Source organism: Galeopterus variegatus, unplaced genomic scaffold, assembly GCF_000696425.1.
Source record: "Galeopterus variegatus unplaced genomic scaffold, G_variegatus-3.0.2 Scaffold1555, whole genome shotgun sequence".
NCBI lineage: Eukaryota > Metazoa > Chordata > Mammalia > Dermoptera > Cynocephalidae > Galeopterus > Galeopterus variegatus.
In genome coordinates, this window is record NW_007727666.1 from 254,463 (window position 1) to 268,203 (window position 13,741).

The following is a 13,741-nucleotide window of genomic DNA, read 5'->3' on the forward strand; positions in this document are numbered from 1 at the left end:
AAAAAAAAAAAAAGAAAGACTTATAATGTGACTCTGACAGCCCTCAGGGTTTTCCAGGGAGACCACTAGTACTGTCCCAAGGTCAGCATGCCAACAGAGCCTGGCATTTTGAGTGAGCATGCTTATCTTTGCCCTCGGCTTCCCTCTCTGTAAAACGGGAACCCTGACATCTGCCTTCTGCTTCCTAATACAGAGGGTGTCTCAGAACCATCGGCTCTGCTCTCTGGCTCTCACAGATAGCGCTGTGGCAAGACACTGGTTTTCACAGGGTGGATCTTTTTCAGCAGAGAGGCAGCATGTGCCTGGTGACTCTTCAGTGACAACTGGGGCCCGTGGGCTGTTGATACCTGACTTGAGGACCCCTTCCTTTGGGTGACTGCTAAGTTTAATTATATTGACCTCAAGATCAGAGAATCTGGTTTAAAGCTAATGTTTCCGTCCTTACTGAAACAGCTTTCTGGGATATCTTTATTCTAGGACTACCTTGTGTTTGGACACTGTTTTCCAGAGAGAATATTATGAGTGTTTTCTCCACACAAGCAAGCCAAGGTCATTGAGCCAGCCCACATTCAGGCAGGCACCCACCTTTGTTTCCTAAGACAGCTGAGTGGGACACTGGCTTTTCTCAGACTCCAGAAACCAGCGGTCCAGGCCTCCCCTGCACTCTCCTGCAGGCTGCCCTTGTGCCTGCCTGTCTCACTTGCCATGCTCCCCCGTGATTCACATGTATAAATAAACAGTTACTCTGAGATGGATCTGGGGACCTGTAGGCTTAACGTGAGCCAGTCAGAAGATTGAGCTGCCCAACATAGGCCATGTGCTCTGGGGCCATTTAGAGCCCTGCAGACCACTGTCCAGTCCTGCTTTCCTCTGCACAGGTCAGGCCACATCTAGGGAACTGTGTCTGCCTCTGGAAGCTGTGTTTAAGACAGGTGTTGACAGCAAGAGAGTAGAGGGGGGCGAGTGGATGGTGCTAGACATGGAAATCACATCCTCTGAGGAGAGAAACCCTGGGAAGNGGGCGAGTGGATGGTGCTAGACATGGAAATCACATCCTCTGAGGAGAGAAACCCTGGGAAGAAGTTAGCTGACCTCAGATGTCATTATAGAAGAGGAATGGACCCTTCTGCCTGTTCCAAGGGCTGTACTAGGTTAGCCCCAGGGAAGCAGGTTGGAGTCGAGTCCAACAGAAGGAAGAATTTTCTAACAAGGAGAGCTACTCAGCAGTGGAGCAGCTGCCAGATACAGCAGTGAGTGTGGGGGGCCCTGCACTCACATGGTGGGATGCAGACAGCAGGTCCTGGCCCTGGGTGGGAGGTTGGACGAGAGCCTCTGTGTTTCCTCCCAAACTGCAGGTGCTCCCTGTTTTCTCTAAGTCTGGTTTTCTGTCTAGTGACATCTTGGGTGTTTTTGTCCTGTAGCAGCCCCTTTGAGCCTGTCTTCTATGTTTCCCAATAGTGCCCCCTCTAAGCTGCAGCTGTGTCTGGCCACTGTGACAACGAACTCTGTCGTATATGCTCCTTTTGTTTGCTGAGAACAGCTTATTTTGAGCTGGGTCTAGAAAATCTCTCCCTGGCTCCCGTTGGCATCCCATGGAGCCATCTTTCCATGTGGGTAAAAGCCCAGGTGGCGTGGGGGAGCTGTTCCAGGGGACCCAGGGAAAGACTGTTGAGGTGGGAAGGAGGGAGGCCTGTTCTTGGTCCTTTGAGTGACCTTCCTCCTTTGTCAGAACTTGCAGCCTCTGAGGGTGACTCTTTCCAACCCCAAGAACCCAAATTGCCCCAAGGGCTGGAGGCTCATATTCTCAAACTAGGGAAGCAAGTTGTCTACTCCCTAACCATTTGTTTCTCTTTCCTCAGTCCCTGCACTCTCTGGGACCAGACGCTGGAGGTGCAGAAGCCAGCAAGTCTGTCTTCACTCTTGGGAGGAGCCAATTTTTATTTATTTTCTCAAAGACTGGGAAGGGCTGGTCTTCCATCTTGCTTCCTGCTTCCCTTTTTTATGGATGACAGAGAGTGAGGTCAGATTACAAGGAACTGAGAGGAGAAAAGAAAGTCAGTAAATCTGCTAGTCTTTAGAAAGAGATAGAGGGGAGGTGAGATAAGTAGCAGGGTCAAGAGAAGGGTTATGATAAGTGGGCCATGAGCACAGTTTTAGGCTCTAANGAGGGAGGCCTGTTCTTGGTCCTTTGAGTGACCTTCCTCCTTTGTCAGAACTTGCAGCCTCCGAGGGTGACTCTTTCCAACCCCAAGAACCCAAATTGCCCCAAGGGCTGAAGGCTCATATTCTCAAACTAAGGAAGCAAGTTGTCTACTCCCTAACCATTTGTTTCTCTTTCCTCAGTCCCTGCACTCTCTGGGGCCAGACGCTGGAGGTGCAAAAGCCAGCAAGTCTGTCTTCACTCTTGGGAGGAGCCAATTTTTATTTATTTTCTCAAAGACTGGGAAGGGCTGGTCTTCCATCTTGATTCCTGCTTCCCTTTTTTATGGATGACAGAGAGTGAGGTCAGATTACAAGGAACAGAGAGGAGAAAAGAAAGTCAGTAAATCTGCTAGTCTTTAGAAAGAGATAGAGGGGAGGTGAGAGTTTGGTGGAGTAGCAGGGTCAAGAGAAGGGTTATGATAAGTGGGCCATGAGCACAGTTTTAGGCTCTAAGGAGAGATTGACTGCTGGAACAAATTCTCCAAAGAGGGTGGAGTTTGCAGGGCTGTGTTTGCCCTAAGAAGGAGGATTGCTCCTTCCTTTGGGACAGTGAGATCAGAGGGGAGGCCAGTTTATTTAGGATGGAGAGGAGGGGACTGGCTGAAAGCTCCCTCAGGCCACAGGTCCAGACACTGTGAGTTCCTGGGAAGAAAGGAGGAGGGACGTCTTGTTACCTGTCTCCCTGAGTGTTTGAAGGTTGAAACAGATCTTGTGGTCAGTGTGACACAGATTTCACCAGCAAACAAAGAGAAGTTAAGTGAATCGCAGCCTTGGCCAGAGGCTGGATTTCTTGCTTCTGAGTCCAGCACGCTTCCGTCCCACCCACCCCTGACATTTTCATCTAAGGGCTGACCTCTGTCATGTTTAATGAAATTGGTTTTGTTTACACTTTGTTTTTACTCAGAGACCTGGAGAACAGTTTAGCTAAATAAATAGGTCATCTTTTTCTTTAAAAAAATTATTTTTTATAAAAAGAGAATATATTCAATATAAAAATGTAGAAAATGCAGATAAGCAGAAAGGAGATAAACATCACCCATAACCCTACAATCCAAAGATAAGATTGTGCGCTTCTGAGTTATAGACATAAGTAACAGCTTTTCAACACCATGGGAATGCTAGTGACAGTGACTGTCGATTATTGACTGTTTACTACATACCAGATGCTGAGCTAGATACTCTGTGTGTATCCTTCTGCTTAATTCTTTCATCAGTCCTGTTTTATTGGTACTATTATTATATCCCTCTTATTGATGAGGAAGTCGAGGCTGGGAAAAATTAAGTAACTTGCCCAAGGTCACAAAGATGAGATGAGACAGACGTGGGGCTGAACCCAGATTTGAAAGACACTTGAGCCCATGCACATAACTTCTGTGTGGATATTACTGCTGAATAAAAGAATATTTCTAAGTGTTATTCCCAGCATGTTACTGACAATCAGTATATTCATGTAATTTATTGTGTTTAAATGACGTTCAGTGAAAAGAAGCTTCTTTTAAACAAAAAAAAACTTTATTGAAGTATAATTGATATACAGTAAATTACACATATCAGAAGTGTACAGTCTGACAAATTTTGATATATATATACCCCTGTGTGAAACCATCACCACAATCAAGATAAAGAACATTTTTCACCCCCAAGAGTGTATTTGTGCCTCTTTGTCATTTCTTCCTCACCCCTCCTGATAAACTTTGGACGTGTTGTTGCCCCAGAACTCATGTGGAAGTCTGATCCCCAGTTTGGCAGTGTTGGGAGCTGTTTGAGTCATGGGGGCGGATCCATCATGAATGGATTAACACTCTCCCTGCATGGGGGGTGAGTAGTGAGTGAGTTCTCGCTCTACTAGTTCCCACGAGAGCTGGTTGTTTATAGGACCCTGGCATTTCCCCCTCCGCTCTCTTGCTTCCTCTCACCATGTGATCTGCTTGTACCCGCTGGCTGCTGCCACTTTCCACCATGAGTAGAAGCAGCCTGAGGCCCGTGCCAGATGCAGCTGTCCCAGAATTGTGAGCCAAATAAATCTTTATAAATTACCCAGTCTGTGGTATTCTATTATAGCAACACAAAACAGACTAATACACCTCCTGTTTCCCTTATCCCAGGTAACCACAAATTTGCTTTCTGTCAGTACACATTAGACTGCATTTGCTAAAATTTTATGTATACAGTGTATACTCTTTTTTGCCTGATTTATTTAGCACAATTATTTTGAGATTCACCCATGCTGTTGAGTGTATCCATTTATTCCTTTTGTGCTGAGTAGTATTCCGTTGCATAGATGTACCACAGTATATTTATCCATTCACCTGTTGATGGACATTTGGGTTGTTTCTCGTTTTTCCTGTTACAAGAGAGTTGCTGTAAATGTTCATGTCTTTGTATGAATCTGTGCTCTCATTTCTCTTGGGTCGATACCTAGGAGTGGGATGGCTGGGTTATATGGTAGTTGTTAAACTTTTTAAGAACTGGTCCAACTGTTTTCCCAAGTACATGTATCATTTTACGTTCCTGCTAGCAGTGTTTGAGGGTTCCGGTTTCTATATATCATCAATATTTGGTGTGGTCATTCTTTTTAAATTTAGCCATTTTTAAAGGCATGTGGTAGAATTTCATTGCAATTTTTAATTAATGCAAGTCTTTTAAACTATTTGGTATGCAATAATCCATATGCCCTGTAACAATTATGTAGGCTCACACATCAAGTAGTAAGAGATGTTAAAGTTATTACTGGTCCTAGAATAGTAATTACAGATTATCTTTCTGGTCCCTTTTATGTGCTAAGTACTTTTTAACACATTATATCTAAAACCTAACACCAGCCCTGCAAAACAGGCTTCTCTCCATTTCACTAATGAAGAAAGGAGGCGGGGAGAGGTGAAGGGTTGGACTCAGGGTCCCACAGTTGGAGCAAAGCAGAGATCTGAACTCAGACTCCTCTGTTCCAGAGCTCATGTCATCTGGCTTCCATGCCGTATTCCATTTTGTAGTTCAGTGTTTTCCTTTTTTTTTTCAAACCCACTTTCTCACTATTGTTCCCTGCCCCAAAATGGAATATAACACTTAAGCCTTCAAAACAGAAAGCTCTGCCAGCCAAACATTTAGTAAGGGAAGTTATTTCTAATGTAAATACTCTGTGGAGTCACCACTTAAAATCTCCAAGCCTGAAAGCCTGGGTAAACCAGTAAGCATGTCCTGACTCATCCGCTGAAGGCCAGCCTCTGGGCCAAGTTTGTGAACACCATTTACATAACAAGGGCCCACTTCAGAGAAAACAGAATTATTATTATTATGTTGTGCCACTTTTCAGTTGTGGGGCTCTTTCCATTTCAGTTGCAGCCTTCCATCCCATAAACATTTATTTTGGATCCCACGGTCATTGGTTGAGAGTTTACCATGCACCAGGCTCTTTCATGAATTCTCTCATTTATTACAGACACGCACAGCCGCCTCTCCCTATGTGGCTGGGTACTTTAGCTTCATGGGTAAGAGACGGATCATCTGAATGTGGCTTCCCTGGCCCTTGCTCATTGAGTGGGCTGGCTAGGTCATCTCTCTGACCACCAGGTTGCTCATCTATAAGATGACAGTGTATTATCTACTGCATGGGGTTGCAGTGAAGATTAAATGGAATAATCGAAGTGCTCGATAAATGTTAAGTATTATTATTTCTGTTTTACTGACAAGAAAAAAGCTTTTGAGGCGTTAAATTGATTTGATTAAAGCCACATAGATAATTAGAGGAGGCAAAAAAATTCAAGTTCCGGGCTGGCCCGGTGGCGCATTTGGTTGAGTGCGGCGCTTCGGAGTGCGGCGGCGCTCCCGCTGAGGGTTCGGATCCCATATAGAGACCGGTCTGCTCACTGGCTGAGCGGCGGTGCGGGCACAACACCAAGGGTTGCAATCCCGTTACCGGTCACGAAAAAAGACAAAAAGGAAAAAAAAAAATTCAAGTTCCATGTTGTTCTCTCTCCTTGGTGCCACCCTCCTTGGTGTCCTCAAAAGACCCTTGAGAAGCCAGCATGGAAGAAATGGAGACTGAAAAAGTTAAATGATAGAGCCAGCATTCAAAGCCCACTGTTGCAAAACTAGTACTTGCTTACTAAAGACAGTTTGGAAACTAATGGGAAAAAGAAAAAGAGATTACCCACAATGTCAGCCCCACCCCTAAACACATTGTGGTGATTTTTTTTTCAATCTCTCTTGTTCTAGTTTTAATAGAGAGTTATGCTTGTTTCTTACATAGTTTGTAATCACACTACGTGTGGTGCTGTATTCTTTGTTTTCACTTTTATTATACATGCTTATGCACAGTTTCGTACTTTTTAGTGAACACGATTTGTAATGGCTGTAGAGGAGATGTCTCAGTTTCCTTACCCATTCCCATATAGCAGCATATTCATGTCTTTCCCTTTTCTCACTATTAGTGAGAATGCTGTTGTGGATATTTCAGAATACTTCTTGTGGATAGATTCCCCCGAAGTAGAATCACTGGGTCAAAAGATATATACTTCTTTTTTTTTTTTTTTTCGTGTCCGGCAACGGATCGCAACCCTCAGTGTCGCGCCCGTACCGGACCGGGACCGGCAACGGGATTGCAACCCTCGGTGTTGCTCCCACACCTCGCTCAGCCAGTGAGCGGGAACCGGTCTGTATGTGGGATCCGAACCCTTGGCGGGAGCGCTGCCACACTCCCAAGCGGCGCACTGTAGCACTGCGCCACCGGGCCGGCCCAAAAGATATATACTTCTTAAAGGGTTTTTGGGTTTTTTTAAAGTTATGTTTATGAGGGATAATTTACATAAAGTAGAATTTATACTTTCTAGGTGGAAAGTCTAATAGCCATCCCCACAGTTAAAATATGGATGATTTCCCTCACCCTAGAAAGTTTCCTAGTGTACCTTTTTTATCTCCTCCCTTTACTCACAGCCTTTGGCAATCACTAATCAGTTTTCTGTCCCTGTATTTTTGTCTTTTTCTGAGTACCATATGAATGGAATTAGACTATATGTTGACTTTTGAGTCAGACTTTTTTCACTTAACATAATGCTTTTGAGATTCATCAGTGGTGTTGTGTGTATCCGTAGTCTGTTCCTTTTTATTGCTGAGTAGTATTCTGTTGTATGAATGAGCTACGATGTGTCTTGTCTATTCGCTACATGATGGACATTTGGGTTGTTTCTAGTTTTTGGCGATTATGAATAAAGTTGTTATAAATATTTGCATAGAGGTTTTTATATGAGCATACATTTTCGTTTCTCTTTGGTAAATACCAAAGAGTAAGATTGCTGGATCGATAGTAAGTGTATGTTTAACTTTATAAGAATCTGCCAAAAAGTTTTCCAAAGTGGCTGAAACATACTGTATTCCGACCAGCAATTGTGAGAGTTCCAGTTGTTCCACATCCTTACCAGCACTTGGTATTGCCAGGGTTGGTTGGTTTGGTTGGTTGGTTGGTGTGCCATTCCAATAGCTGTCTAATGGCTACCTCTCTGTGGTTTTAATGTGCATTTTCTTAATAACTTACGATGTTGAGGGTCTTTTCATGTGCTTATTTCCATGCATATCTCTTCTCTGGTGAACTGTCTATTCAAATCTTTTGACCACTTTTTAAATTTAGTTGTTTATTTATTCACTATTGACCTATGAGAGTTCTTTATATATTCTGGATACAAATCATTTTATCAGATTTTTTTTTTTTGCAAGTATTTTCTTCCAGTCCCTGCCTTGTCATTTCATTTTAACAGTGTCTTTCAAAGAGCAGAAGTTTTTAATTTTGATGAAGTACAACTTATCGATTTTTTTATCCAGTAGATTATCTTATTTAAGAAATCTTTGCCTATACCAGAGTCACAAAGGTTTTCTGCTAAGTTTACCTCAGAAGTTTTACAGCTTTAGGTCTCAATTTTGGTCTGTGATCCACTTTGAGTTCACTTTTGTATATGGTGAGAGGTATGGGTTGGACCTCATGTTTTTGTATATGGATGTCCAGTTATTTCAGTATCCTTTGTTGGATTGACTGTATAAGTGTGGGCCTACGTGTGGTTACTCTGTCCCGTTCCACACGTTTATGTGTCTAACCTTTTAATACCACACTGTCTTGTTTACTATAGCTTTGTAATAAATTTTGACCTTAGATAGTGAGTCCTCCAACTTTGTTCTTTTTCAAAATTGTTTGGCTAGTCTCCATTGTTGACAATTCCGTATAAATTTTAGAATCAGCCTGACATTCTTTCAAAAAGGACTTCTGGGCTTTTGATTGTGATTGTGTCAAATCTATAAATCAATTTGTGGAGAAATGACATCTCAACATCTTCCAATCATGAAAATGATATCTCTGTCCATTTATTTAGGTCACTGATTTTCTTTAAGGCTCTTAATACAATTTGTTGAATTAAAGCTTTGTCTTCTACTTTTTTGCTCAGGTGTTTAGCACATGGCCGGTCCTTGTGGTTAACAGATCCACATTTTCCTGCAAAAAACCCTGCTGGTTTACACTCTCTCCTGATTGTGCTTTATCTCCCAAGCATCTCGCCACCTCCCTTCCACACTCCGTGGCTTGTAATGCATTGCTTTATTCATTTAAAAGTTTTAAACTCTTTCTCAAAATATAATGTGCACAAAGAAAACTATATATAAGAGTACATCTCGATAAATGTTCACAAGGTGAAAAAATCAGGTCAAGAAACAGCATTAGCAGCACCCTGGAAGCCTCCCGTGAGCACTTCCAGTGCTGCCACCAAGGGGAACCACTGTCCCGACTACTGCACATAAATAGTTTCGACGTGGCTTAGCATTTCATTGCCGTAAGGGACCTTCTAAGTTCATGCCTGCCCTCCTCACTGTGTCCCTTTCCCTTCCAGGCTTTTGCTAATACCTAGAATGCCCCCACTGCCTCTGCCTTCTCCCTCCTGGTTTCTTCTTCCAGCTTCCTTGAAGTGTCCTCCTCATCTTCCCAGCTCAGCTTAAGTTTTTTCTATGCTGAGAAGTCTTTCTCTCCATCTCCTCATCTTTCCAGCTTCCACTGACATTGTATTTACAGTAGTCCCCCCTTATCCACAGGGGATACAGTCCAAGACCCCAGGGGACCCCTTTTCTCCCTCGTGTTGCTCTGACTTTTTGCAATTTATTTATTTATTTTATTTCCATGCTGCTTCTGGAGCAAGTGAGAAAATATTATAGCTCTTTAGACTGTTTCATCCATCATTATGAATATAAATAAGAGAGGATACCCTCGACCCCTCATCTGCCATAAGATAGCAATAGCTTTTAGCTTGTAGGGTCTGTGAATCCAGTCTCTTATTTCAATATCAAATACGCAAGTGTAGGTAACACTTAGCAATGTTTAAATCCTTCATATATTCACCCCGCTACCACCACATTCTGGGATGCCCTTTCGCTGTTAGTAAGAAGGTGACCATATCCCATTTTGTTGCTCTGTATCAGGGTCTAGCTGTTCCTAATAATAACTGGGAGTGTTTTTGTGTAGTGTTGGGGCCACAGTGGCTGAATATGAAAAAATAGAGTCCTTTCCTTGCAATACAGACTGCATTTAGCTGTGCCTAAGTCTGAAGACTGGATAAATTCCCTACAGGGAAGCAGTAAAAGAAAAAAAGAGCTGATCTGATTGACTTTAAACACCAAAGTGATTCAATTAGTGATTGGAGTGATTTGCATCTGCCAGAGAAGGTAGCAGGTTTTACCAAGTCCCCAAAAGACAGATCCATCTATTGGTCACTTGAGTTCTCCATTCTGAGAGATTCATGTCTGATGTGGGGCTGAAGTGTTCACTTAACCATCATCTTAGACAAGCCCAGCCAGCCAGAGTGTGTTGGTGGGAGGTTGGGGTGGGTTAAAGGTTGTTCTGGGGAAGGAATAACAGGTGCAGCTGAAACGGGGAGCATGAGGAGGAGCAGCCCTCGGGTGTCACTGAAAGGAGTGGGGAGAGGGCGAAGGGCTGGAGGGAGAAGTTCCAGGTGCAGGGGCCTGCACAGGCAAAGGCTTGCAGATTCGTCTCTGCATCTAGGCTTTTAGTCCGGGTTGTCTCTTCCTAGCCTCTCTGGATCTCTCCCCCGTGGTTTTATGAGTGTGCCCCAGGTACACACAAGGGGAATGCTTCTGATTCAGCGTGTGACCCCTGGAAACAGGCCAGTGCCCTGCCAGATGCCCGGGGGCAGGCTTGGGCAGGAAGTCTGTTGTACCCTCCACCTTTGTCCTGCAGGAGAAGATCGGCTGGCGAAAGGATGCACTGCACTTGCTGGTGTTCACAACGGACGACGTGCCCCACATCGCGCTGGATGGAAAACTGGGGGGCCTTGTGCAGCCGCACGACGGCCAGTGCCACCTGAATGAGGCCAACGAGTACACAGCATCCAACCAGATGGTGAGGGCCAGGGCTTCCCTTGTGAACCTGCCTGTGGTCTGAGGGCTCGCCCAGCCTCTGGAAGCTTCCTCTGACCCTCAGTACTCACTGACTTTCTGATCCATTCTTGGGATTGGGTTTCATTATTCCATCTTTTCCAGCTGGGTTCCCAGAACTCTTCATTAACTTAGGACATTTCTCAGGGGTTTCTGAGGCTGGTTTATCTTTCTGCCAATGTGCACCTAAATGGGGAGTGTTTAGTTGAAGGAAGAGACGACCCGGAGGAGACAGGGTAGATCTCATAGGGGAGAGGTGATCTTAAAGGAGGGTGGGGGACTATGTCCTTGCAGAGATCACAACTGGAATAGAAGTTATAGGGCAAGACCTCCTGACTTGTAGAAATGGGATCCTGGAGGTGGTGAGTTTGCTTTCAGTGTCAGGAGTAGGCAGCAGGCATCCTAAATGGAATAGGGGCCCCAGGGACCTTCCACTCCCAATAGTCTGTGGCCACAACTATGTAATTTAAAAGGATTCATAGAAAATTTCAAACACATATAATAATAGACCTGTAAAATGAACTTCTGTGTACTTTCACCCAGACCCAACAATTACCAAGATCTTGCCACATTTACTATACAATTCCCTGCCCCCGCAATCCCCCCCAAATCTGCATCCTCTTCTTTCCCAGATCCATTCTGGTGTCTGTCCAGTGAGAAATTCTTTCTAATGTTCTTTCCTTAACAAGCCCATTTTCTCCAGTTTCAAGAGGTGGAGAATCAAGCTTTCCAGGCTTTCCATTTATCCAGGAATAATGGAGTCTGGAAAAAGGATGTGTAACTATAGGGCCTCACCAGATGAGGATCCTTGTACCCATCGTTAGCCCTTAAAATCCTTAAGGATGCTGTTAAGCTGCCTCTCAGCCTCCTTCTTCCCTCCTCAGTCTGCACCCCACCCACTCCCTACCCCATGGCCTAACTTAGTCCAGACGTCAGCAGCCGCCTCTGCCCTTCTCAGCCATGAGCAGGACTGAGCAGGACCTGTGGTGGACGCCGGCAGGCCTAACCATTGGGCATAGGGAAAGGAACATCAGGCAAGGAAACGTCTTAGGGAGAGAGGAAAGATAGCAGGTGATGACAGCAGGTGGGAGGAAGGGGCTGTTCTCTTCAGGGCCTCCCCACCCTTCCCCACCCCTGCTGAAAGGATGGAGATTCAGACCAGGGTGGAAGCCCCCACTCACCACCCTCCACTCTGGCGTAGGAGGAGTGAATCTAGTTTGGTGGGGCCCAAAGGGTCCTTTCATTGAGGGTCTCCTCTACACAGTTCCTCAGGTCAGGAGCTGCCAATGGGGCTTGGTTATTAAGGGGCTTTAAGGGACCACCAAGGGAAAGCTTTTCATGGCAAGTGCTGTGCTGCTGAGTGTGTGTTGGAGCCAGTGCTGGTATCCCAGCCTGTTAGAAATGGCACAACCCTGACTTTCGCCTTGGCTCTAGGACTATCCATCCCTTGCCTTGCTTGGAGAGAAGTTGGCAGAGAACAACATCAACCTCATCTTTGCAGTGACAAAAAACCATTATATGCTCTACAAGGTACGCCGGGAGGGAGGGAGGGAGTGAGGGAGGGAGGATGGTGGCGGATTTGGAGGCTAAGCTGACCCTATGAATGGGAGATTAGGATGTAGGGTGTGTTGAAGTAGGGGGCACTGAGGAGTGTTTACAGCCCTGCTTGACCTAGTGGAAAATAGTAATATTAAGGAAACGAATATTCAGATAGCAGATAATACCTTTGCAAGGAGTTAAATATACCATATCTCATTTGATCTCAAGAAAAACTGAAAATAGTATGAATTGCCATTTTTCAGATGATGAAATGGAAACACAGGGGCATACTCTCATGGGAAAAAAAAATGTAAAATAAAAATATACAGAAAGAAAAGTAAGGTATCTAAGGAGGCTATGTCACTAATTCCAGTATTCCGGAGTTTTATGTCTTAGTGCACAGAGTATGGGAGACCAGTGAGTTAGTCCAGGGCAGGAATTCCCACAGAAAGCAATAGATGTCCTGAGTAAATACAGCAGTTTGTGTATGAATCTGTTCTGTCTAAAGAGACTTTTCTGGCTCGTCCCGTGGACCATCATTATAAACTCCCCTTGTGAACCTGCTCTTTCTCGCAATCACAGATGAGTCCTGTTTTAAACTAGAAATCTGTGAGTTGTACAAGTGCTCACGTAAGGTGAACAGAAAGCCCGGCTCACGTCCTCCGTCCTTTAAACTGAGAGACCGTGAGAACTGAGTCCGAACCCTTTCCACTGCCGCCCTCAGAGCAGGCAGCCCTGGTTGCCTCTCCTCACAGCTCTAATATATCCACAAAAGCACCTTTGTCTGTTTTTCTGTTGCTCCTGCCTGAGATTATCACTGATACAATGCACTTTATCTTCTTGAGTTCTTTATCTTCTTTAGTCTGAATCAGTTTTAGAAGATGAAAACAAGGGAAGAAGATTATTTTTCTTTTTTGTTTAGTGGAAGATAGCAGGATAAAGCCTATCCATTTGCAAATAGTATTTCTAGAGGGATCAGTCGCACAGACTGTACTGGGCTGCCAGAGGTTTCACGAGGGAGGAAATCCACCATGGCTCAAGCCATCCTTCCTCAGGACCAAGTAGACCGTGTTCTGGGAGGAGGCCCAGCCAGCCCCTGGCAGGCGGGGGGCAGTGGGTGTTTCTGTCGCTGTTATGAGTGACATACTTGGGAGGTAGTAGAAATGAAGGAAGGCAAGGACTTCACGGCTGCCCATTTTGCCACAGGACCTCGCTCAGAGTAATCCGGAGGTCCTCGGGAGTAATCCGCTGTTCCTGTCTCAGCTCCCTATTAAGAAAGAGGCTGCATTTTAATTGCCCTTTCAGTCCTGCTGAACTGTTGAGTGCATCCCTGAAGTGGAACCTGGGAATACCTGTGCAGACCAGGGCAGGGATGGCAAAAAAATCCTCAAGGACACGTCGACCTTTCAGGAGGGACCATTCCTTACACGCCAGAGGAGATCCTTTCAGTCCTGCTGAACTGTTGAGTGCATCCCTGAAGTGGAACCTGGGAATACCTGTGCAGACCAGGGCAGGGATGGCAAAAAATCCTCAAGGACACGTCGACCTTTCAGGAGGGACCATTCCTTACACGCCAGAGGAG

At 44.9% G+C, this 13,741-nt stretch overlaps 1 protein-coding gene across 1 annotated transcript in view; it reads left to right on the forward strand.

The window, feature by feature from the left end:
- ITGB5 (integrin, beta 5) overlaps positions 1–13,741 on the forward strand; it is a 126,010-nt gene that overhangs the window by 60,408 nt on the left and 51,861 nt on the right. The window contains exons 6-7 of the mRNA XM_008577644.1: positions 10,424–10,585; positions 12,055–12,150. Of these exons, the coding sequence (XP_008575866.1) occupies positions 10,424–10,585; positions 12,055–12,150 (258 nt within the window). The remainder of the gene's footprint in view (positions 1–10,423; positions 10,586–12,054; positions 12,151–13,741) is intronic.